The 26,390-nt window shown below is 48.9% G+C and overlaps 2 protein-coding genes across 4 annotated transcripts in view; one reads left to right on the plus strand and one right to left on the minus strand.

Annotated features, from left to right (window-relative positions):
• LOC125446565 (large ribosomal subunit protein uL18A-like) overlaps positions 1 to 538 on the minus strand; it is a 12,567-nt gene extending 12,029 nt beyond the window's left edge. The window contains exon 1 of the mRNA XM_048520243.2: positions 132 to 538. Within this exon, the coding sequence (XP_048376200.2) occupies positions 132 to 538 (407 nt within the window). The remainder of the gene's footprint in view (positions 1 to 131) is intronic.
• daxx (death-domain associated protein) lies at positions 372 to 25,839 on the plus strand. 3 transcript variants are annotated; one of them, XM_048520111.2, is made up of 6 exons: positions 372 to 824; positions 6,736 to 7,615; positions 9,077 to 9,481; positions 10,956 to 11,871; positions 20,746 to 20,926; positions 21,744 to 25,839. In XM_048520111.2, the coding sequence occupies exons 1-6, from the start codon at positions 537 to 539 to the stop codon at positions 21,801 to 21,803; spliced, it is 2,730 nt and encodes a 909-aa protein (XP_048376068.1). In that variant the 5' UTR covers positions 372 to 536; the 3' UTR covers positions 21,804 to 25,839. The 3 variants fall into 3 exon arrangements, with proteins under 3 accessions (XP_048376068.1, XP_048376070.1, XP_048376071.1); XM_048520113.2 differs by having other exon boundaries at positions 9,077 to 9,475; XM_048520114.2 differs by lacking the exon at positions 20,746 to 20,926.
• The last annotated feature ends 551 nt before the right edge of the window (positions 25,840 to 26,390 follow it).

The following is a 26,390-nucleotide window of genomic DNA, read 5'->3' on the forward strand; positions in this document are numbered from 1 at the left end:
CCTTTCTGACCTCGTCCCAAGCACACGCTCACAATACTTAACCAATCACCAGGGTTCTAGACGTTGACCAATCGGTGACCGCGCTCATTGCAGCCAATCAACGGAGCAACCTCCGATGGCTGTCCACTCACGACATCTTCGAGCGCCTCAGCCAATGGTGAGAGGCACCCCGACCTTCAGCTAATGGAAGGAGAGGTGGTGGGCGGGGATTGTCCCGGCAGGCCAATGGAATGTGGGTCCGTTGGGGGGCATGGTCAGACGGGGACCAATACGACAGCGTGGAGGCGAGCTTGATGCTCAGGCCAATGGGAATGGGCGATACTTCGGTGTCGGTGGTGCCGGGAGGTGCGGATTGAGCCAATGGGGTTTGGTGTTGTTGCAGGCGGGCGGTTGTCCTGCGGCTGAGGGAAGCAGCTTTTGTTTCGAGATGGCGGCGTTTGCCTTCGGCGGGAGGCGGCGGCGGCGCTGGAGCGGCGGCCGCTGAGGGCCCCCACATCCGCCCCACCCCGTTCCGTCCCACTAGGAGCCCGCTGCTCATGGCGCTGCCGCCCGACACGGCAGTCGTGAACCTGCTGTCGGATGAGGAAGGAGGCGAGGCCCAGGCTCAGGCCGAAGCCTTAGGCCCCACCGCCGGTGACGGGGGACCCCGCGACAGGCGCTCCCGCCGGGTCCGGCTGCAGCCGTTGGCGGCGTCTCCCCAGCGGGGCCCCGGCCCTGGCCCGGAGTTGGAGCCGGCCCTGGGCCTGGGACTGAACGAGCTTCAGCTGGAGCGGGACCGGGAGCGCGGGCTCGTCCGCTTCGAGAACCAGAGACTGTTCACCGAGGTCAGTGTCAGAGAGTAGGGCCCTGGGCGTTCCTTTGGGCGGGGGGGTGGAAGGCGCACTCACTCACTCACTCACTCCGCCCCTTCTTCCCCACCCCCCTTCCCCCCCCCCTCCCCCCCCCCGGCTGCTCTCCCTCACCTTTCCCCCACCCCCTCACACCCCCGTCCCCATTCTCCCCCATAATAGCCCCCCCCCCCCAATGACCCGCTCCCTTCTCCCCTGGCTGCTCTTACCCCCCCGCCCCCAACTTCCCCCATCCCTACCTTCCCAATACCCCCTTCCCCCTGGCTGCTGTATTTCCCCTGATCTGCTCTACCCCCTACCTATCCCCATTCCCCCCCCCCCCGGCTGCACTTCCACCCCATCTCCTCTTCTCTCTCCCCCCCCCCCTTGATCTAACCCCTACCCTTCCCCACCCCCAAATCTTCATCCCTCTCCTCCCCCTTCCTTCCTCATTTCTCCCTTTTTTTCTTTCCTCGTTACCCCCACTGAAACTTCCTTTTTTTCTCTCCCCTTTCTTTTCTTCTGTTTCTCCTCCTTGTTCTGTGTCTTTGTCAGTAGCTACAACTTAACACTTATTAACTTACTTATACATCGCAGGTTTAATGGGGTGTCTTAACCCAGCGGAAGGGGTGTCCAGGGTATGAGTCACATTTGTTTGTGTTTGTTTGTTCCCAGCGCAAATGTCTGGAGTTTTTGTTTTTCATACGTGTGCAAGGGATGTTGAGAGTAGAATAGAAAGGCAAGAGGTAAACCTGAGGGTCCTTACAGCCGGCTCATGAAGACTGAGCTCTTTATTGGATAGCTGGTGCTCGTTTACAGCTCCTGTTGTAACTTTGGAAATGTTGTAAAGTGTTGTGCTTTGGTGACCAGTCCTGTGGTACAGGGTTCCACAGAAAACAGGGAGATAGATGACCAAGTATACTTTTCAAAAATTGATGCTGAGTGGCTTAAATGTCTGTTCTTTAAACGATTCTCACGGAGAGAAACTGTTTTACACCTCGCACCATGGGTTTGTTCAACCTTAACAAGACTTCAAACTGCTGCTAGTTTTTGATGGAATCATTAGTACAAGTGGTTTTATGTTCCTCTAGGCAAGACTTGACTTGGAGTTTGAAAGGTGTGCAGGGTGGAAACTTGCAGGCTCTAGCTGCTATGATAGGAACTTGGGTTCAGTCTGAACGTTCAGTTCCCCACTGTTGCTTTCTGACGTTGCAGTACTGAAACTGGCTGTCATTGGTGAGTTTAAATGTTGCTTTTACTGAGTCACTGGTTTTGTGAGGGAATGTTTTTAAAATGTGTATGTAGCTTTTATTGTCAGAACCTGAGATACAGCAAAATGGTGATCCATATGTACTGGACCACCACCAAAATCTTTCCAGTAAGGATGCTTAAGAGTTCCTTTGCTCTGGCAAGAGGTGCTTCTCTCAAACATTGACACCTTCTGTCTTTAAGAAACAGTTGTACTTTGTCTGCAGCATTTTGTTATTGATCAAAGTGCTGCTGTGTATTTTCAAAGCGTTGCGTGATGTGTGGGGGAAGTGGAAATGTTCTGTGTGTTCGATTTAGCCATACCAAGATTGAACTGTCATACAGTAGTTTCACTGGAATCAACTGACAATTAATAAATCTATTCTATTTTGTGAAGCCTGAACACCACACGGAAACTGACCATGGTTTTGTGATTTCCGGCATGTACTTTTGTAGCAGAAATTGTACAATTTGAGTGTTTGTCTAAGTGTTATTTCTGTAGCCAGATCGCTACTTAGCTGGTTAGTGCTTTTACTTGTGCCGTGACGTCTGATGTTTTACACATCTGTGCATGACAACAGCTCCCCACAGACTGTGCAGGAAGCTGGATTACTTTGGGAATTGTGAAGTTGAGTGAGCTGTTGGTCAAAGTCAGAATTCTGGCACGTATTTAGCGGCACTGTAAAAAACATGCTCTTATTGAGGCCCGAGTGGTTTTTCGGGATAAAATCATCCCCCCGAGAAACTAAATTGATACGTCCTGTCAGCTCTGTGACCTGCTGGGTTTCAATCCAGCCCCAGACTGATCCGCTGAATCTCTTTTCTCTAGTGGGTGCAGATCCACAAGCACAAGATTGTCCACTATGGGCTCCTCAGAAAGGTTCCCAGCCTGGCTGAGAGATGGAAATGCGATACAAATGCTCCTGGGGCTAAGCCTTGTTGATTGGACAGATTGGCGGGTGTCTTGCCCTGCGTCTTATCTGGACGTTCAGCATTTACCAGGTACCCAAAGTGCAAATGTGTTCCCTTGCCGTTGCAGTCAGGGCCCTCAGGTTGTCAACGTTTTTTGTTTTTGTGAAGTTAAATAAATGAAATGTTTTTCTCGGACGTTCTGTTTGTGTTGAATTCTGTGGAACCCCTTGCTATTGACAGTGCTTTAGGTACCTCTACCTGTGGCTGCAATCTGACCTTGGAGTCAGGAGCTTGTGACTTCAAACCCTGGGCCAGAGGCTTCGGTCGACAACTAGTCTGTCACTTCCAAACTCCCCATGTTCAGGGGCAATAATATCACTCGGTCATATAGCTAAGGACAGGTCTGTTTGTTTGACCTGTTTTGTGTTGGATTACGATCACACTATGCACAATATTTTTTGTTCAAAACCCAAACCTTACAGACTGAACCCCTGGAATCCCTTGGGCTGTGAAAAGCTCCACTGTGAACAGTCTCCCCCCACCACCACCACCACCTTGCACCAAATCTCAAGCAACAAAACAATGAGGCGATCTTCTGAAGGGATATTTATCTGGGATGTATGGCTGGGCTATTTAAAATCCTGCTCAAGAAACTCTGAAGACCAATAGATGATTTGTCCTGTGTGCTGTTATTCCATTCAAGACTGTGAATGTGAGATAATAGCTGTTCAGTGACCTGCAGATTGTTGGCTTGAATGGTTACTTTTATGTTGTCACGTTTCCTGAATCTCCTGGTCAGTTTTTAAGCTTGTGTTAGGTCCTGTAAATCCAAGGAGAGCAGCACTTGGCTGTGAGAAAGTACATGTCCACAGCACAGTGTCATTTTAATATATGAAACGTCCCAAGGTGCTGAGAAACCTGAGGGGAGGAAAAGAAAATGAACAGAACTACCAAGAGGAATTGGAACAGGGTGGCTAAAAATCCTGATCCGGTTTTCAGAAGGGCCTCGAAGAAGGAATGAGGTTAAATCACAGTCTGATCTGCAGAAACACAGACAACTGTGTTTAAATTGAAAGATTGGAATTGCCAGTCATTAGGTCCCTTGGAGAGGGTTGCACAGCTGGAGAAGGGGTGGGTAGGAACACGGTAGGTGGTCGTCCGGCTCCTTAAGGCTGTTCCATTCTTCACTGAGATTGTGGTCGATCTGTGCCCAACTCCCAAGTTGGCCATCATTTCTAAATTTGCTCCTGAAGCAGAGAGAACTGCAGTTGCTGGAAATTAGAAACAAAGGCAGAAGTTGCTGGGGATAAAGTCAGAAGGTCTGGCAGCATTTGTGGAAAGAAATCAGTTGACATTTCGGGCCCAGTTGACCCTCTTTCAGTTCTGAATGGTCAATAGATCTGAAATATTAAAATCTTAAAGATTTTGTGAACCATTTGTTTACTGTCTCTGGTCCCTGAAAGCTGAAGATTAATTTGTGATCTGTCTTCAGAATTTGAATCTGGCTTCCTGGAATATGTGGACTCAACTGAACCATTGCTTTCCTAACCCTTGAATTCTATTCTGAGCCTTTTCTGATATTTGGCTGGGTGTAACCGCATGCACAGACCTTGATGCCTCTTCCCCATTTAGAAGCTGCCCAATTTTGATCCTCAGTGCACGGGTGCAGTCTTTACCCTGAAGACAGTGCTGATTGGCAAGTAGCATTGATAGATCATAAACAGGAACCGGGGTAGGTCGATCCTGCTCTTCAGTTCAGTAGGCTTGTGGCTAATCAGACATTCTGGCATCCATTTACTTACCTTTCCGCGTATGCCTTGATTCCCCAATTGATCAAGATTCAAACTATCTCAGCCTTAAATATAGACTTGGACTCCACCCCCACCCCCCACAGCTTTCAGTGGCAAGCAATTCTGAAGAGATGCTTTAGTTATAATAATCTTGACAATTTAATTTCTCCAATTCCCATCCTCTGTCCCCTCAGACTAAAACAGAAATTGCTGGAAAAGCTCGGTGGGTCCGGCAGCATTTGTGGAGAGAACTCAGTTAACGCTTTGAGTCTGGAGATGCTTCCTCTTTCTCTGTTCTGCCAGGTTTCAGTCATTTGTCCTGATAGCACCTCAGATAGCTTGGTGCTAAATCCTGTTAGATAATGCTTCAGTGGAGCACCTTGGGATTTTGAAATGCAAGTTGTTTTTGAGAACTTCTGGCATTGACCCAACTGCTCTGCACAGAGACCCCCATTCTTCACCGATTCAGAGCCCAGTCCTTAATAAATCGTTGAAAATCTCATTAAATTTCCTACATATGAGATTCTGAAATTGTGCAATGCATATTCCGGCCCTCCCAGCTTGGGGATTCATTTTGTTTTCTGGTGAGCAACTTCTGTTCATCCCAAAGAACTATACAACCAGTAAATTAAATGCAGTGACCAATTTGGCACACAGCAAAATCCTGCCTGCACCAACAAAGTTACTAAGTGAGTATCACTCCTGTTGAGGGACATTTTCTATTACAGAAAGACTGGGCTTTGACACAACATCTTGCCTGATCCAGCAGTATACCATTGTCTCAGCACTGCTCTTCTGAAGTGAGGGGATGGGTAGTGTGATATATATATGTGTGTGTATATATCTTTGGGTTTGATAGACTTGGAGGGATGGTTCAGCTGTTATCAGGAACACTGCCCAGTACAGCTAACTTACCCAAACTGCACTGTGACCTCCAATTGTGGAGGCCTGTGCTCTGCTTTGATTGCGTTATGTACTTTGCAACACAGAGCTTGGGTATTATTGGAGAAAGACGTTGCGTTGCAGCTTTACATTGTGCGTTGCCTGGTTGGGTGTTAGGAATGTCGAGTGTCAGGAACAACAGATTCTCCTGCATGGAGTTGTGGCTGGTTGGCACGTACATTCCCTGATCCACTTGGGAACAGGTATTCCAGATTGTTTAAATTGCAGAAAAGGGCGCAGGTTGAAGGACGACACAGTGGCTCAGTGGTTAGCACTGCAACCTCACAGCACCAGGAACCCTAGTTCAATCCCATTCTTGGGCAACTGTCTGTGTGGAGTTTGTACCTTCTCCCCGTGTCTGTGTGGGTTTCCTCCGGGTGCTCCAGTTTTCTCCCACAGTCCAGAGATGTGCAGGCTGGGTGGATTGGCCAAGCTAAATTGTCCGATAGTGTTCAGGGATGTGTAGATTAGGGGGATGGTTCTGGGTGGGATGTTCTGAGTCAGTGGGCCAAAGGGCCTGTTTCCACACTATAGTGATTCCATGATCAATTTTAATCAAAGATTCCCTCGGGAATGTAGCCAGGAAACAGTCTCCTCAAGGCTTGGGGATGCTCTTTGGTCTGTACGTGGTCATCTTGGATCCTTGTTGGGAAGGGAAATGGTAGATGTTGTCAGATGGCTCCCTGAGCCGACTGCCATTGTCGTTTGGCAGAATGCCTCATCGCCAGAGCAGGCGCCGAGCTTGATGAGAAGGGAATCGCAGCATTGCACACTGCAGCTGTATCCAAAACCTGCACAGCTATGCCCTCAGGGTAGGGAGGTTTTACACTCAAGCTCAGGGTAGGTTCGATAAAGATGCAGTGAGGAAAGTCTTACTCTGTGGCACACACATTGGAGACTGAGTGAAGCTCCTTGGTCTGTATGTGTTTGACCTGTAATGCCTTGTCTGTACAGGCGAGTTACGATAGCTGATTAATACTCTTCCTTCTTGTTCCCTCCCCGTCCTGTCCCTGCAGTTTGTTGAGTTCTGTGGGACTTTAACGGAAGAGAACCCGGAAGTGATCCACTTCCTGCAGAGGAAGTACAGCAAGGCCTTCCCGGAATATTTGGCCTCCACGGAGTTCCGCAATGTGCTGGGCCGTTGCCTCACCCGGGTCCAGGGCAAGAAAAGCAAAGTGTTTGTTTACATCAACGAGCTCTGCACAGCCTTGAAAGCTAACTCTCAGAAAACCAAACTAGCCTTGGCCAGCAGGGAGAATTCCAAGAAGGCAGCTGGACCAGGCACTCCATCCGTTCAGGATGGCAAAGAGCTGGGCGCGTGCCTGACTCAGGCTGATGGCCAGTCGGCAGATACAGCCTCCCCATCGGTGTCTCAGTCTGACCCTGACAAGAAGAAACGGATGGGCAGTGGATCCCGTCGCCAGATCCGCTATTTGGAGAACCTCCTGAAGGTCTACGCTGACGAGATCAAGCGGCTCCAGGAAAAGGAGCTGGACCTGAACGAACTGGAGGACCAGGACTCCTCCTACATCCAGGAGCACCGGCTGAAGAAGAAGATGGTGAAGATCTTCGAGAAGCTATGCGAGCTGAAGAACTGCTCGAGCCTGACGGGCCGCGTCATCGAGCAGCGCATTGCCTTCACTGGCACCCGGTACCCCGAGATCAACCGCAAGATCGAGAGGTTCATCAATAAGGAGGATCACTTCCCCGATTACCAGGACATCCGCAACATCATTCAGAAAGTCAGTGTCAAGCACTCGCTGGGACTGAGGCAGAGGCAGATCCAGAGCATGGCGCAGGACGTGTTCCGAGAGGTTGGTAACCGCCTGCAGGAGCGGCGGCACCTTGATTTGGTGTACAACTTCGGAAGCCACCTCACGGACGATTATAAGCCAGGTGGGTGTGTAAGGGTGGGATGGGGCGGTTGGAGGGGAGCTCATCCTGCAGTATTTGGGATATGTCCCACCAGTTACCCCCAAGTCTGTTTATCCCACTCTGGGTGGGGAGGGGGTTTGCTCAGTGCCAAGTGAAGTAACAGCTGCTGTCTGCTCTGAGCCACTCCATCCTGACCTCAGTCCCGGCACCGGAGCGTGGTCGCCCGTGAGGGGAGCAGGAATGATGCTGCAGAGTCCTGGGAGTTCCGAAGAGGAGCCCTGTTGGACTTCTCTCTCCTGGTGCTGCCGGAACTGCTGGGTTTCTGTGCCTGGGACATAGCGCAGTGCGATTATAACATTTCCCTTTGGGAGGTGGCACAAGGCAAGGAGCGTTTCTCAACTCCTGTGAAAAGGAACAGAAATGGGCAGATCATCTCCTCCAGCTTCCTCTGTCACTGTAAGATTTTGGCTGATCTGATTGTGGTATTAACTCCACCTTCGTGCCTGTCTCCCTCGCCCCTCCACTCCATTATTCATTAAAATCCTGTACGTATTGTCTAGGAGTGGGAGTCAGCCTTCAAAGCCGCTCCACTGTTGAATAAAATCATGCCGTACCTAAATTTTAACCTTCCCCACTTGATATTCTTGTCCACCCTGATAACCTACCATCCCTTTGCTTGGCAAGAATATATCTACATAAAACAAGGAATAGGAACAGGCCCTTCAGCCCACTAAGCATGCACTGACACATTTTGCCCTTCCATATTAAACCTGTCATCACTTACAGGATCGGTATATACCTCTGTTCCCTTCCTATTCGTGTATTCATCTGGGTGCTTGAATGCTTCTGTTGTGTTCAGTTATTCAACCTTCTAAAAAGAAATAAATTCCCCTTGTGTCTGACTTAAATGAGAGACCCCTTGTATTTAAACAATGACCTCATTCTCGCTATCCACCCCCGCCCCGTATCGGCTGTGTCAAGGCCCTGAGGCGTCTTTTACACTGGTTAGCAAGCGGGCTCTCGTATATTTGCCATGTTACCATCAATTAGTGCTCTCGTCTCATAGTATGAATTGTTGCTCTTCGTATTGCTGATTACTGTGCATTGCCTGACTCGTATGAGACTGAAAGCTTTGACAAAATATCTTTTCCTTGCCATACGTCTTGGCATTCGCCCTGTCGAGTTCCCTGTTGGAATGATTCACTGGAACAAGCTCTTACTCCTTGTTACTTTTAGGTCCATCCTGCTCAACCCTTCCTTTTGTAATGAGGCTGCTTTGTTCCAGAAGTGAGCTGGCTTCCTTTCGACTAAGCTTGTTTCCGTTACGTGTTAGCACTGGAAGTGGGTTGGAGGCTCCCCTGAGCGCTGTGTTGTGAATTGGGTGAAGATGACCTGTTTGCGTGGTGACCCTGAAAAGAGACTGTTGGTGTAACTTGGCCTGCTGCCCTGCGCCACAGTATAACGTACATTTCTGTTTCCCAGGGAAGGACCCAGCCATGGCAGACGCGGCCTTGGAGAAGAGGCTGCGGTCAAACCGGACCGTTGCTCTTGGCCGCCTCGATGAGGTGGTGAGGAAATATGCTGAGATCCAGGACATCAGCGAAATAGAGGAGGAGGAGAAGAGGAAGAAGAAAAGACTTCTGCAGTCGGCAGTCACCTCCACCTCCGAAACAAACACAGATGAAATCAAGGAGGGGCAGGAGAAAGCTCAAAATGTGAGTGAGACTAAAGGGGAAGAACCAGAGGAAGATGGTCGTGGCTCCGCTGACGAGGAAGAAGAGGAGGAGGATGAGGATGAGGACCTATCGTCAGATCCTGATATTGAGGAGGAGCTGTCAAAGATTGAGGAGGTTGTGGCAGCTGAGGATGGACCACAAGATGGTATTGGTATTCTGATACGTAATGCTTTAGATGTGCCTTGTGCCTTGCCCATTCCAAACCCGGAACTAGAGGACACCCTTTGTCCCCTGCAGCCTGTCCCACCCCCACCATTCAAACCAAGTGAGCACCTGCCTTGGGTATGTTTAGTGATCCAACCTACATGGCACACTGTGGGAGAGAATTCCTCTGAATTGACCACTTTAGTTCCCAGAAATCCTTCCCCCTTTCCATCTTAAATGGGAAGCCTTTTAATTTTAAGCTCTGCCCCACATATTCCCAAGCACAGGGAAGCATCCCTTCGGCATTCATCCTGTTAGGATCTTCAATCAAACTTCATTCCTCTAGAGCAAAATTCCCAGGAATTTAACCTGCTCAATCTGTTCCCTAACAGAATGCTTTACCCAGGTGTTAGCAAAATTAACCTTCCCATCCCTTCTTCACAAGGAGACTAGAAATATTGACAGTCTTGCACCTGTGTGTGGGGGGGGGTGTGTGTGTGTGTGTGTGTGTGTGTGTGGCGGAAAAGAGGGGGAAGTGATTGATGGAGCAGCTGAAGTTGGTTGGGCAGGCAGTGCCCGAGTTACAAACGGGTTCTGCTCTCGAGTCCGCTCACAAGTAGATTTGTTTGCAAGTCCGAGCGTAATTCAGGACTGCGGAGAGCAGCCGCTCGTAAGTACCGAAACCGCTCATAGGTCGGGTCTTTAAATTTTAAAACTGGACGTCTGTATATCGGGGGTGCCCTGTTGACATGTCCTGAAATTGGGATGACTGGCATCCGACAACTCCAGCCCTTTTGCAATGTGCCGGGTGTGAATCCTGTCAGTGCAGAGTTTTCTCCCTGATTCCCGTTGACTCCAGTCCTGCTGGAGCTCCTTGATACTACTCTGCCAAGCACAGCTTTAGTGTCGAGAGCAGGCCCCCACCCACCCTGCTTCCCTCCCCTTTGTGCTGTTTCTGTAATGACCATTCTTGACGAGCCAATAGGTTTGATATTTGGGGGTGGGGGGGAAGAACCTATGTGCGGGGAGGTAGTTGGAAAAGGAACTGCAGGGCCCCAGCTGTTTCCCACTTGCTTGTGACTGAGAGGTTTGACTCAGCCAGTATCCCAGGGAAACATGCCTGAAGTATACAAGAGACATCTGACTCTCTGCCTCACACGCTGTTCCCTACCTCATTGCTCCTGCCAATATACTCCTTTGGTGAGGGAACTCCCTGATTGTGAGGCAGCCTCAGTGTCATAAAGAGCAAGCAATTTCCTCTTTTTGAACTGAAGGTTTTGCTGACGTTTAATGCACATTTTATGCTGAACTTTTAAGGGCTAAATATTTCAGCAAATGGCGCGCGCGCACACACACCCCCTCCCCAGAGTATGGGATATAATTGCTCAGGCTTCCTATTGGCCTGCTGCAGGTTTCTCTGCAGTTTAAATCAGTTGAGTGTCTTTCCCTTAGAGTAACTACACTGTCCGATTGTGTTTCAGATGAGAAAGCAGAAGGCAGCGATGCCGAGGAGGAGGAAGACGATCAGGGCTCTGCCGAGTCAGCCCAGTCTTCGGAGGAAGAGGACAGCGAGGAGGACGCAGAGTCTGCTGAAGGCTCCCACGTGGAAGGAGGAGTGGGACTAGAGGCCGAGGCTAGCTCCAAGAGCGAGCTTAGCCCCGCCAGCCGGATGGACAAGTCCGAGAGTGGGAGCACCACGCCAGAGGTGGTGGGTGGCGATGTTGATGGTGTCCCTGTGTGCCCCATGGAGGATGGAGTGGGCTCGAGTGTCGAGGGGAGTGCTGCTGTTCCTGTTCCTGCTCCCACTATGTGGGATGTGATCAGTGAGGAAGGGGTGGGCACCAGCAGCGAGAACGGGACTGCCCCTGCTGCAGACGAAGGGTTGACGTGTGCTGTTGCTGAGAAGGGGAACCAGCCCGACACAGGAGAAGGCCCCACCTGCCTGGCCGAGGAAGGCCTGGGGAGTGCAGAGGCCAGTCCCCTTCCTGCTGATCAGGAGGTGGCAGAACCTGACTTTGGGGGCCAAGCCCAACAGCAGGCCAAGAGGAAGCACGCAGACTCCAGTGGACAGAAACTGGGGCTGCCCCTTGTCGGACTGAGCCCCAGAACTGTCCCCGTGGTGGTTGAGGGAACAATAACAAACGATGTGTCAGTATGTGACGAGGGCAGTGCAGAAGCTTCCCCGTGCTCTGAGCCAAAGCCTTCGATACTGGAGGTTGAGAAGAGTCTGGACGGGAGGACCCCCGTCACATCAGGGAGAATGGATGTTCTGGAAACTGATGGCTTTGGCCCAGACCTCTATTTAACTGCATTAAACGGACAGAAGCAAAATTCAGTCGATCTGGACACGTCCCCGGTCGCAAAGAGAATTAAGCGAGCCCCAGACTTGGAAACAAAGTAAGTAGAAAGATGTTGAATTCCTTTTGGATAAGCACTTTCTGTTCCAACTCTACACCCCCACCCTTCCCCTCCCTCCCCAGTCATATTGGGAAGAAATTGCCACTGGGAAAGTAGATTCCTACCGTTGCTGTTTTCAGGTGGGCCTTCTCACTGATCAAGGCAGTTTGACAGGCCTGCTCCAGGCTGAGGAAGCACTGTCCCTGGTTATACTGACCTCCCAGCCAGCAAACCCGCTCTGTTCCTTCTGTGGCAATGGGCTACTGATGCCTGTGGGAACTGGCCAGCCACAGACTAGAACAGCTGGAGCTTCCCCACCCCCCTCGCACTCATCATTTACACGGGTCACTCCCACGTGTTAGAGATGTCTGTTGATGAAAGGCATTGAAAGGAGTGCCTGGGGGGAATGAGAAAGACAGGCTGGTTGTTTTTGGCCGTAGACAAGTGGGGTGGGGTGGTTGAGATTACTGTCCTCACAATTGAGGAAACTGCCATCCTCACCTGGTCTGGGCCTACAGATGGCTCCAGTCCCACAGAAATCTTTGACTCTCATTTGCCCTCTGCAATGGGCTAACAAGCTGTTTGGATAGACCAATGGCTGCAAAGTCTCAAAAGAATTAAAACCAGCCAGATCCACATGGCATTGAGCTAGGCACCAGAAAGCACACAAGTATAAACACTCCCCATCAACACTGCAAAGTCCCCCTTACTTGTTCCTGGGAGTTAATGCCAAAACTGGGAGAGCTGTCTCTCCGACTAGTCCAACAACAGCCTGACATAGTTACACTCTCAGAATTGTATATTACAGTCGATGTCCCAGACACCACCATCTCCATCCCTGGATATGTCCTGTCCCACCGGCAGGACAGACCCAGCAGAGGGGGCGGCGCAGTGGGATACAGTCAGACAGGAGTTATTTTGGGAATTTAATTCCAGGTTATGTGAAGTCTCGTGGCTTCGGGTTAAACATAAGGAGCGCCCCTACTGATTACCACATAATGTCCTCCCTCAGCTGATGAATCAGTACTCTTCCATGTTAAACAGCACTTAGAAAGCAATGGGAATAACAAGGGCACTGAATGTGCTCTGGGTGGGAGATTTCAATGTCTAACACCAAGAGTAGCTCGACAGCAGTACTACTGATCGAGCTGGTCGGGTCCTAAAGGACATAGCTGCTAGACTGGGTCTGCAGCAGGTGGTGAGGGAGAAATGTACTCAACCTCCTCCTTACCAATTGTCAGCTGCAGTTGTCAGTATCGGTAAGAGTGACCATCGCGAAGTCCTGCCTTCACGTTGAGAACAACCTCCACTGTGTTGTGTAGCACTATCCCTGTGCTAAATGGGACAGACTTCACACACATCTAGCAACTCAAGGTTGAGCATCCGAGAGACGCTGTGGGCCATCAACAGCAACAGAATTGTACTCCAGCACAATCTGTAACCTTATCGTCCAGCATTTCTCCCCCTCAACAGTTACCATCCGGCCAGGGGATCAACCCTGGTTCAATGGAGAGCGCAGAAGGGCATGCCAGGAGCAGCACCAGGCTGTACCTGAAGATGAGATGTCAACCTGGTGAAGCCACCAAACGGGACATTCACATGCCAAACAGTGACAGCAGCAAATGATAGACAGAGCTAAGTGATCCCACACCCAATGGATCCGATCTAAGCTCTGCAGTCCTGCCACATCCAGTCGTGAATGGTAGTGGACAATGCAATGACTCACTGGAGGAGGCGGCTCCACGAATACCCCCATCCTCAATGATGGAAGGGCCCAGCACATCAGTGCAGAAGATAAGGTTGAAGCTTTCACAGCAATCTTCAGCCAGAAGTGCCGAGTGGATGATCCATCTCAGCCTCCTCCAGATCCCAGTCTACAGCATTCACTTCAAGTGATATCAGGAAACGGTTGGAGACACTGGATACTGCAAAGGCAATGGGCCCGGACACATCCCAGCAATAGTACTGAAGACTTGTGCTCCAGAACTTTCCATTTGCCCGAGCCAATCTGTTCCAGTACAGTTACAACACCGGCATCTACACAGCCAAATGGAAAATTGCCCAGGTATGTCCTGTACACAAAAAGCAGGACAAACCCAGCCCGGCCAGTTCCCGCCCCATCAGTCCCCTCTCGATCACCAGGAAAGTGATGGGAGGTGTCACTATCAAGCAGCACCTGCTCAGTGACGCCCGGTTTGGGTTGAGTCAGGGCCACTCAGCTCCTGACCTCATTACAGCCTTGGTTCACACATGGACAAAAGAGCTGAACTCCAGAGGGGAGATGGGAGTGACAGCTCTTAACATCCAGGCTGCATTCGACTGTGTGCTTACCCTTGAGAAGGTGGGGGTGAGCTGCCACCTTGAACCGCTGCAGTCCGTGTGCTGTGGGATGACCCACAATGTCCCTTAGGGAGGGAATTCCAGGATTCTGACCCAGCGACAGTGAAGGAACGGGGATATATTTCCAAGTCAGTATGGAGAAGGGCTCAGAGGGGAACTTGCAGGGGGCTGGTGTCCCTAGTCCTTCTGGATGGAAGTGGGTTGTGGGTTTGGAAGGTACTGCCTGAGGAGCCTTGGTGAGTTTTTGCTGAGCATCTTGTAGATAACAGCAGTGTGTGGGATGGGAGGTGTAGTTATTTTTGAGGAAGGACAGGCAGATGCTTAAAGCCCAGCCCACTTCCAGGGGTGGGTCTTTCCTTGTTGGAGTATCTCTGTGGGAGCTTGCTGTGCAGAAATTGGCTGCTGCATTTCCTGCCTTCCTCTGAAAAGTACTTGATTGGCTGTGCAGGGGATCTGACATGCCCAGTGTTGGAAGTGCTGTCTAAATGCGATTCGGGTCCAGAGATATGCTGTAAAAATTTGTGTGCAGAGTTCAGACTGTGCTGAGTGTCTGCAGACCTGCTGAATGGATCCTGATCAGCTGGCTCAGTACTTGTGTTTTATTGTGAACTGCTGAAGGCTTTGTGTGCTTAATTTGTCAAAATAGTGAGGTGTTCAGTGTTGCTGACCAAAACTGAAACGTAGCCTTCAAAGGGAATGAATGAACCCCCTGCCCTTTCTCCGCTGTTCCCCACTTTACATCTCTGGTCTGTGGTTTTATTTGAGAGAGGGCTGTGCTCAAACAGGGGACAGCTGCTCTTCAGTTGGGGTTAGACATTCCCATGGGGCTCAGTAAAGAGCCTGGATGAGTGCTGTTGGCAGCCTGTGCCCCCGGGCACTGGATAATTGAAATGTGTGAGCGTGCAGGAGAGGCTGCTGGCCACTGACGCCCAGGTCCTACGAGCAAATTTTTTTTTGAAAAAAACACTGCAACCACACAACGCTTTCAGGGTATCTCTCTCCAGATTGCTGTGTCACCTCTAATTTCTCTTAAACCTAGTTAATGTTAATTTCCTGTCAGGAATGATGAGGGAACTATGGGTTTGAGGTGATAGACTCGCAGGTTCCTATAGTGAGGGATAACATGTTAATAGTACAATCTTTTTCTAGTCTGCTCACTACTTGTAGGTTCCTGCAAGATTGAGCTAAACTCTCCCGGGAGGACATCTGGTCAGGAGTTAGTCAAATCTGTTTACTCACAGGGTTGTGCACTGAGGATTTATTTTGAGTCGTTAGGGGCAGAGTGTTTGAGCAGATGGAGAAGCATGAACTGATCAGAGAGTTGGGGTGTGGATTTGTAAATAGTCAGTCATGTGTGATTTTGTTTAATTGAATAATGTTGGGTCGGTCTGCAGCAGCTGTCAGTGCTGAGGAACTTGGAACCAGCACTCCGATGTATTTTTGCTGGTTGACATTGTTGAGAGTCTTTGCCAGTGTCGATTTGTGGTGTGGTATCTGGCCTCCTGGCCCATGTGTTATGAGAGTCTGAGTTGAGTGGGTTTGGGAATGTTGCATTGGAGGTTCACACAGATCAAGCTGCCACTTTTACTGTTGCTGCTGAGTGTGTGTGCTCCAGCTCAGCCCCTCCTGCTCTCACATTCCAGCCAGGGCTTGTCTTCTCTAGCAGATGCTAAATGTTTCCCGCTGTAATGATGGGTGATCCAGTTACAAACAAATAGGCTTCCTCATGCAGCCACTCCTGCACCTCCTTGATAAAGTGAGTTCCCTGACCCAGTCAGCCTCCACAACAAATAAACATTCAGCAACACTGGATACCGCGAAGGCTATGGGCCTTGACAACATTCACGCATTGGAACTGACGACTTGTGCTTTAGGAATGTCCTGTACACACCCAAACAACGCAAAGCCAAAACTTGGCTAATTACATCCCAACAAGTGATACCGTGTCAGCAAGAATAACGCTACTCCTTGACAATCATTTGGCTTTCAACAGGAGTAGGCAGCTTCATGTACAGCCTCTGCTCTGAGATGAGTGGCACAGCCTTTGACATCAGGGTCACGTTGACCGGGTGTGGCAGGCAGGAGCCTGGAGAAAGCTGGAATTGATAGTTGGAGTCATATCTGGTGGAAAGGAAATTGTTTGTGATTGGAGGTCAGTCATCCCTGTAGGAGTCCCTCAGGGTAGTGTCCTCTTCAGGTGCTTCATCAATGACCTTCCCTCCATCGTAAGCTCAGAAGTGGGGATGTTCACCGATGATTGCACAGTGTTCAGTGCCGATTGTGACTCTTCAGGTACTGAAGCAGGCTGTGTTCACATGCAGCAAGATCTGGGCAATATCCAGGCTCGGGCTGACGGGTGGCAGATAACATTTGTGCCACACAGATGCTAGGAAATAACCCTCTTCCTTTGACATTCATTGACATTGCCATCACCGAATCCCCCAATTTCTACATCCCTGGGCTTATCTTTAACTGGAACAGCCATCCATGTAAATACTGTAGTTGCAGGAGCAGATCAGAGGCCAGGAATTCTGTGGCGAGTAAGTCTCATGACTCATCAACAAGGCCCAAGTCAGGAGTTTGGATTAATAACAAGAAGTGTTAGAAATACTGTTTAGTCAGACAGCAGCTCTGTAGAGAGGGCAGTGAGTGTTTTATGCCAGTATATCATTTTCTTTTCTTAGCTGAACCTTCCTTTCTGGCTATTCTGTCTGTCTTCAGTGACACTTTTTTGTTGAAACAGTTTTCAGTGCAGGTTGTTGAATGTGAATTGACCTGGGGGTGTGACTGCAGCTGCACACAGGGTCTGAGTCCTTGTAGTTGTCTTAACACTTACTGTTCCTCCAAGCTGCGTGCATGCTTTCCTGTGAGGGTAAGCAATCTGACCCCACTCTCCAATTATAGGGACCCATTCGGGCAGGAGAGAGAAATGGAAATTACTTCATGGGTGGACGCTCCCTCCCTGGAGCAAGAATCCTGAAGGTGGTTGTGGACCTCCCTGGTGTAAGGCTTCAGGCTAGAAACAGAGGGATTCACTGTCATTCACATTGACACCAGCAACATTGACGGGAGTGCAAACTATGTTCTGGCTGAAAGATGTTTGTTTTAACCAGGTAGGACCTAAAATAATACTAGCAACTTGCAGGGTGGTAATTACAGAATTTACAGCCTGATAATTGACAAGGGGGCACCATCTCCAAGAGAAACACTCATTGGCATTATCATAGTCCTCTGCCTCTCACATTCTGACCAGTAACTCAGCTGGACTAGCCACACAAATAATGGCTTCTGGTGAGTTGCCTCTCATCTCCAAATGCCTTTCCACCAGGTACAAGTTACATGTGATGGAATATTCTGCACAAATTCACAAGTTTGACCCTGCCCAGGACACAGCAGCCTGCCTGAAATGCACCACATCAACACCCCTCTCTCTCCCTTCACCTACAGGATGCTCAGCCAGCACCTTCTCAAGCTGTGGCTCCTTTCATCCAGAAGGTAAGGGACCACTGCACATACCCCTCTGATCACTTGCCCGTATGTCACCGTCCCTTCAGTGATTCCAGGTCAAATTCCTAGAATTCCCTTCATAATAACACTCCAGGTACAACATGGCAGTAATCACCAGCCGAACCAATGTCTCCCACATCGCAGGAGCAAACTTAAAAATAAACTGCTTTACCAGTGACATTCCTTCCATCATCAAATCGGAGTTGGTGTTGATCATGTAGGGCCTTCTACTAGCCATGCTCCAGAGACTGAAGCAGTCCGTGCCTGTACACAGAAAGAGCTGGATGGTGGCAAACAACATTCATGTCACACATGGCCAGGCAGTTACCTTCAGCAGGAGAATCCAGCCGGTCTATGGTGTTACCGTCACTGAATGCTGCATATCAACATCTTGAAGGTTACTGCTAGCCAGAACTGGGCGTGCGGTGTAAATGTCGTGGTTACAGGGGCTGGATGTTCTTTGAGAAGTTACCCACCTGTTAGATGCTGGGCCACTGTCCACTCTGTACAAGCTGCAGAGTGCTGGGATACTCCCGTTCACCTTCAGTGTTTGTGCACAGGGACAGCACGATGTAACGCCTGCGAAACGTGCTGTGATCCAAGAAAATGCCTCCCCACCAGCTTCAGGAGGAAAATGAGGACAACAAATGTTGGTGCGCACTCTTTCTGTGAAAGACTTGGAGAGCGCCCCTTGTGGGGTACTGGCAGGATTTTCCTTTGCAGCCCCTCAGCCTCCCATTGAAGAGCTGAGTCCACCTCTGTTCACCCTGAAATGTAAATGTGGGCCAGTTTGTTTCTGGTCTTGTTCCTAAACTGCTGTTTCTTGTCTCGCTGGGTTGTGGGGTGGGGGTGTTGTTGGTATATGCCAGAGATTTCTTTGTGGCCTGAGCACACTGGCTCATGTCGAAATTTGTACTCTGCCAGCACCTGCAATCCTGTGTCTGTTGTAAATGTTTGGCCGTGGTTGGAGCTAATTTAATGCTCCATTACATGGAAGGATCCTGGTGGATGGGTTGTGTTCTTGGTCCCTGTAGGGCTGCAGCACCAGTTTGAGAATGAGACTCCCTTCACAATTCACATGTTTTCATTGCCTGTCCTACAGTTTGCCCTGTGTTCTTTTCTGGCTCCTCGTAGACACTGGTCCAAACCACTTCACCTTGTGATCTGAATAAGTTGAGTGCTGAACAAATTTCTTTCTTTATCTCTCTGGCTGCTGCAAAACTGAATGTAATACAGGAGCTGGTATTATAACCATTGAGTGTATGTCACTCAGTAACAGGAATAAGTGAGCCAGGCCCCCCCCCCCCCCACCCCCCCCCCCCTCAACTAGTCTATTGCAAACAAACCTACTCTATTACAGATGTAAAAGTTGTTAGCTAAAAGGTTTAGACTGTACAGATCTGTATAATATCTTTCTGGAAAAGTGCTGAGTCTGAGGGGCAAAAGATCTCTGCATTGTGTTGTCTTAAAAGTACTTTAGCAAGGAACCGTGAAAATCTGACTGTAGAGTTAACACATTCTGTTTGCACTGGTACCCCTGCCTGGATCGGGTATTATGGAATGAATTATTCCTACCTAGACAGACAGAACTGCTTGGGAATTGTCCTTCTAGAATTATCCTGTAGAAACTCTCCGCTTGTGATCCTCTGGGGTTTTCAACAGAAAGCTGTGGTGTTATGCAAGCTTCTCTCATCTTCTCAAAAGCAGAAATTGCTGGCAGCATCTGTGGAGTGAAATGAGTTAACTTTTTTGCTGTAATTTCTGTTTTTGTTTCTGATTTCTGATTTCCAGCAGAAGGGTCTAGGCCCGAAACTTTTGTGCTCCTGAGATGCTGCTGGGCCTGCTGTGTTCATCCAGCCTCACATTTATTATCTTGGATTCTCCAGCATCTGCAGTTCCTATTATTACAGCAGTAGTTTTGGTATTCATTCACTGAAACTGATTTCCATAGATTCTGAGATTCTCCAGTAATTTGTGTTCCAAGTTTCTCTCATTGCAATCAAATTCAGTGTCTTTATTCTACCAGAACTGTGTCCTGTAATCACTCAAAGTAGTGTCGATCCTATTAATCCATCAAGTAATTGTTTTTTGCAACTGTTGAAGTGTGTCTGCTTTTAATTGCTAAGATTCAGGGTGCATGTCCAATCAATGATATTCTAAAATGTTTTAGATGACCGCTCAGTAAGGCCGCTGTGGAAAGTGCAGTTTTTGTAATTGAATGACTGTGTGTGCGCATCTGTCACTGGATTCCAGTGGTAGCCCCACGCCTGGGTTACTATCATTCAATGTTCGACAGTGTTCCATTAACGTATGGCACACTCTTGAGTAGTTGTCAGTGACGTAGCCTGTATTTCTTCTGACTGATAAATCTTCCCTCTTCACCATGACCCATCGACCCCTAGCTGTGTTGTATGTGGTCCTATCCAGCCTAGCAGCTGGTAACCCCTTTAGGGAGGGACAGCTTTGAGTCGGAATTCTGAAATCCTCTCCGAGGGTGGAGCAGGACCGTCAAGTGACTGTGGTATCAGGGGCTGGATTTTACAGTAAAGGTTCTGCAGGACTGGGATCACATGGGCAGGGACTCGATAGTAAATGAGACTTATCCGGAGATGTACAGCACAGAAACAGTCTACCTCGTCCATACTGACCAAATATCTTAAATCCAGCCCCATTCGCCGGCATTTGGCCCCATCCCTCTTAAACCCTTCCTATTCATGTCCCCATCCACATGCCTCTTAAATGTGCAATTGTACCAGCCTCTTCCACTTTCTCTAGCAGCTCGTTCCATACACGCACCACCCTCTGTGTGAGAGAGTACAGCATAAGGATGTCTGTTAGAGAAGTGAGTAAATACAGATCCCCAGTTGGATTGGGAAATGTTATTTAATGTGTGGGATGTTGATAAAGAACGCTCCCTTTTTTTGACCGCAGTTGAGTGCGATTTAATTGTTCAATCAACTTTGATTTAAAGAAAGAAATCTCGCATTTTCTTTTCACTTTGTTTTGTTTGCTCGTGTTGGAAACCAGAAGTGTGGATGTGATTGAACTGATGGAGTCTGACGAAGGGCTGGAGGAGTCACTGATGGACTGTGCCCAGTCTGCAGTCGGTGTCAAGCCTCTGCTGCCAGCTGTCGATTCAACCCGAGCGGACTCTCCCCTCGTCAGTGTGGTCACCAGCTCTCAGCCCAGTCCTGTCGGGCACCCCAGGGTAAAAACACCACGTTCTTTCATTCACCATTCACTCCTGTAAAACACAGGGGTGGGGTGGGCAGGGGGGAGCGGGCAGTGGGTTGTCAGTGTCCTGCTGTTCAGCCTGATGCCAGTGGCTGTGTTTTTGTGTAAAATTCCCTGGCAGGTGAGGCTAGGCTGGCTGCCCATTCACTGCTGCTAGTGGAACACAGAATTGAAATACTTCTGAATAGTATCTCCTGAGCTGCTCTATGCAGCCCCCTCGTGATTTTGAGCACCTCCCTCCCCCTATCAGCCGCCCCCTCTCCAAGGAAAACAATCCCGACCTCTCCAATCTGTCCACACGTCCGAAATTCCTTGCCTGTTGAACTGTTACTGGAGAAATCTCCTTTTGGTGCCTGTGCACCCCTTTAACAGTGTGACCCCAGTACAGGACTGGGCCCAAAGATCCTTAAGCACCCAGGAGTACTTTGCCTAGCTGTGGTTGTAGTGTCTTGCCTGGATGAAGGGGTGGGGGAGGGTGCTGAGGGGTGATGGACCCTGGGTCCTCCAGGCCACACAGGGTGCTCCCTGTGAGCATTCTAAGGCAATGTGTTTGTGGCTATAAATACCGGTGGCTGGGGGAGGGTGCATCGTCACCTAATCTTGCCGCATGCATGTCCAAAATCTGACCGCTCTTCAAGTTGCCCCTCTGTTGTCAGTCGCCACCTTTCATCTCGAATGCTGTAGGTCCTTCTCCCTGGCAGTGAGGAGTGGGAAGGGAGCTTGTGTGTGGAGTATCTGTGTTCTGCAAGTTTCCTGACCCTCTTTTTTTGGTGTTTGTTCTTCTGTTTCAGGTGAACGTGGCCACGCAGTGTGACCCGGAAGAAATTATAGTTCTCTCGGACTCTGACTGACACTCCCAGAGGGAAGGTGTTCACTGGGTTCCTCGATTGCAGGCAGTAATGTAAATTGACTTTGCGGCAGGAGACAGCTTGCACTGATGCTGTGCGCTGCTTCCTCTCACTTGCTTATCTCTGTGTCCCCCTCACACTCTTCCCTCTGCCCATGTCCCTGGTATAAAATATGTGTTGCAAGACAAAAACAAAAGAGAAACTGCAAGCAACATGTCAGTTTTTAAAGATGTTTGCTTTGTTTCGGGCCTCAGGAAATTCCTGCCTATGGAAATGCCTGGAGCCAGGCCCAGTAACTGGGATGGGTTCTTCATCCACAAGGATCACTCCTATCAACTGACAGGGAAGGGAAGGGGAGGGGTGGTGGTGGGGGTGAGATGGAATCTGTCCTGTTTTGAGGTGAAGGCTTTTTTGTTTTGAAATTGATGTATAAATCAATCTACCGTCTTTTGTTCACAGTGCTTTCTACAAAGTGCACTGTGAAAAGTGCTGTCGATGCATTTTCAGATAGCGAAAGGTTAGCATCACTTTTTAAAAGAAAAATATATCTCTATATTTAAAAAAACTTGTGGACTGATCAAGTGCTTCACTTCATCCTTTTCAAAACAGCTTGAGAATGGATTAACCAGAAAGTGTTGGAATTAAATTCCAATCTGAGATGTAATGTTAAAAGGTGATTTTTATAATTAACTGCGCAGCTCCTGTGTCCATTTTCAGAAGTATGTTTACAGTTCTCAGTTTTCTTTGTCCTGAAAATTTTGCGCCTGTGTGGGGCACTGTTTTCTGTTGTCCTGCAGTTCCTTGTCCCTTCGGCTCATTTGTATTAGTTACAGCCTCGGAGACCTTTTAACAGAAGTTGCAAAGACCAAGATTGACATTTGTAAAATGGGAAGTGGACCTGGCCCACACTGACCCAACCTTGCAATCTGCTGTTTGTTACTTCCTGTCAGTGGGGGCCTGTGCTGAGGCTGTGATGGCCCACATCCCACCTGCAAAATTAAAAAGTGTTTGCACACAACACAAGCAGCTGAAACACACTTCGCTGCGTCTTTTGCTAAACCCAGAGAATAATGTCTCATCATGCATTGTGTACCAGGAGAGTCCAGCAAGCTCCTGCAATGATGCCTCTAAGATGAATTAACACAATAGAGGTGATTTTACTGAAATGTCTTATGAATAGAAATTTGCTCACTGCCTTGAGCTGTTCTTGATGCGTGGTGGGGCAGGAGAGAAGTGTTTGTAAAGAAGGCTTTCTCAGGACCCTCTGTGTTCTCCTTACTGTGCTTTTAAAGATGATGAAGTGGGGAGGAGTTGGGGGAAGGAGTGGAGGTGGGCTGAGTTTAGTGGAACTGAAGTGCTGTATTTTTGACTGGTATCTCCTGTCTCTGGTGCCATCTCCTCCCACCACTGCCTGTACCTGGTGGGAGTGGTGGGGATCGTCCCACATTCCCAATGGCTCAGGTCTGCTCTTGCAGAGGTTGGAGATGGTCATTCACACAGCAGCGTGGCGAGGTTTGCTTGGAGCAGCTGAGGACATTCACTAGCTGTCTTATCCATGTGTCGAGTTCCTTCCTAGCTTGTGATAGAAAAATCACCCTGCTTTTAATTAATCCAGAGGCAGAGCCACTGTGTCACGGTACCCCAGAAGTGCCTGCCCTTTCTCTCCACCTTTAATGACCCACTGAACAACCGTCTCCAAAATGAGTAGCAAATCAGCAAGTGTCTGTAATTTCATAAACACTGCCAGCACATAGGAGACTGCCATCTGTCCCCAGGTAACTCCTGGCTGCTACAGTCTGCTCCTCCCCACTTCCCCCTCAACCATACTCTGTGGCCAATCAGCTTCGGCCCCACTGCAACTCTGTAAAGGAATCTCTCTGCCTGCCACTCCATGATTAAACTTCCATCTCCTCGGTATGATTTCCCCCGCCCCTCCATGACTCTGTCTGGGATTGGTAGACTTGACCGTGTTGCCCAAGGGGTAACCATTAGATTTGTGCAAACACTGATGGAGATTGACACCTCTCAGGGAAACTGCAAGTCTCCTGGAGCGCACGGCCTTTCTGTGAGGAGCGTTTGTTTGTGCTAGACAGTGATTATTCTAATTTTCTGTGCCATAAACTCCCAGTTCTATGAAGTGCGGTGTCCTTCCAAATCGGAGGACGCCTCCCCCCTTCACTGTGACTGGGACCCCAATCAACTCCAACCTCAGCCCTGGCCCTGTTCTTGTTAATAATTGCTTCAGGTTTTCGCCATCTCTCTCCCAGTGTGCCATATGTTTTCTTTCCTTTTCATTTTTCTTTTTGTTTCCTCCTCAAAACTCCAAATGTTAAACATAGATTATAACACTCTTATTTTGTAAACCTAACTGCCAGAGCTTTGCGCTCCTCTGTAAGCTCTGATCGAGTTTTAATAAGATGTACACAGCCCAGAAGTAGGTTAGGTTATTCAACCCTAACCCCTCCATCTAACCCTATCGGTGTTTCTTTCTGTCCCCGCCGTGGCTTTTTGTTCTGAGCATTCGTCTTGAAGAGTTCACCTCCTCTCCTGAGAAGTGAGGTCTGTCCTGAATTCTCTTTTGGTAACTGCCTCATGTTTATGACATGTCTCTGCCAATGAAGATCATGAAAACACTTCATGGGTCAGACAGCAGCTGTGGAGGGAGTGGGAGCCACATTAACACGGTCCCAGTCTCGCAGTGGGTTGAAATGGGTTTGTTGGACTCACCAGAGTGAAGTGGTGAGCTGGGGAACAGCATTTACTCTACTTGGTCCTGAACTTGTGTCTACAAGCAAGTTAACTGTTTGGCCAGAGTTCAGCCCATTTCGCAACTGGTGAGAGGTAGAGATGTTGTGCTGTAACATGGAGGGGCTAGAGAGGGTCTGATCAGGGGGATCCTCTCAGTGTTTGGTTGTGGACAGTGACAACATCCAGGATTGTTTTTAATTTTCTGAGTGACCAGGTTGATGTATATGGGGAGTCGGACAGTGTGTTCTATGGGTGCAGCGAACCCTGATCTCGGCTAAACGTCTTAAAGACCCCAGCAATTTACATATATTTTGACATGTAATGTGTGGTGGGGTTTGTGTACGTTTTATGAAGCTCTTCAAAAATATTTAATGAACTTTAGGATAGTAGTGGCATTTGCCATGCTGAGATTTGACACCACTACCCAAATCCACCCACTTGGACAGTGTCTGTTCCACCCCATCCTGCAGGCCTGTCTCTAATCTGCCAGCAGGTCTCTCTCTTTTTTCCCCTCCCAGATTTAACACAAAAACAGCTTATTCCCTGACAAGCTCCCCCCACCCTGGTGCACCCTGTTTCAGATTTGGGAAAAGGATTTTATTTGACTCTGTTGCTCTCTGACTGACTGTCCTTTCGCAGCCCCTGTCTTCCTGTTACTCTCCACAGTCTGGTGCTGTTCCTCCTCCCTCTGCTCGATGAATTTATTCCTCTGTCCCTGCCTCAGCCTTCCCTACTCTTTGCCGAACGTACGGCTGCCTGAGGGCAATCAGTATATGTTTGCTGCTGTCCTTAAAAATTCAATGGCTGGACTGTTTTTTCAAAGGGCAACCAGACACATTTAGATTCTATTCTTGCCCAGTAGCTTCATGTTGGGCTGCAGTAACTGGGGTATAGCTGGTGCAGGGACTGTTCTGAGAGAGACACTGGAGTGATCTATCCCCAGGGGCTCAGCGTGAAACAAGAAACCCAACTGAACTGCACTGCACAAGACCGGCCTGTCCCTGACTTCAAAGCAAAGGAGATTTGAGAATTGGTTGGAAGAGCCCATCACAGGGAGATGAGAGATTTATTACTTTTCACACAGCAGCAGAAAGCACCAAACTTTGATGCTGTGTTGATTTGAAGGAAGGCCAGGGTGGGTGGGGGTAGAAATAAACCAGGATTAAGTATTTACCTCAAATGTGCTGTATATCTTTTAAGATTTTTTTAATTCCAGAGTTAATTTTCTATTGACGTCTTATGAGCAATTCAATTGTTGGTTTAGTGTCTCATTAAAGGTACTGTTTTTGAACAGTGTGTCTTGATTTTTCGGAGACTGTGCGGACCATATTCCGAGGGAGTTGGTCGAAGAATTCCTATTTGTGGAGGATCCCTTGCTCCCCTGTTCCACCACCTGCAGGTGCATCAGGATTGAGAACTGCAGATTGCTACATCACATGAAGATGTTGCTAAAGAATGTGCTAGAATTGTATCTGTATTTCAGCTCCTAGAAATTACAACACCAGCCATTAAAGATGAAAATCCAGCACCATCTTCAATATTGAGAATGCCAACAGCGGGAGGTTGGGGTGGTGGGGAGAAGAGGAAATGCAGTTGTGGTAATGTACCAAAATTGGCTGTCCTCTGAGGCAGTTCTGACCGATTGGAAAGCTGCAAATGTGACACCAGTTTTTGTTTACAAAGGACGTAGACAAAAAGGCCCATTAGCTTGACCCTCTGCAGCGGGGAAAATGCTTGAACCTGTCATGAAGGAAGAAATAGCGAGAGATCTGAATAGAAGTTGCCCCATTGGGCAGAGGCAGCGTGGGTTCATGAAAGACAGATCATGTTGGACTAATTTAC

The sequence above is a fragment of the Stegostoma tigrinum genome, chromosome 34, assembly GCF_030684315.1.
Source record: "Stegostoma tigrinum isolate sSteTig4 chromosome 34, sSteTig4.hap1, whole genome shotgun sequence".
Classification (NCBI taxonomy): domain Eukaryota; kingdom Metazoa; phylum Chordata; class Chondrichthyes; order Orectolobiformes; family Stegostomatidae; genus Stegostoma; species Stegostoma tigrinum.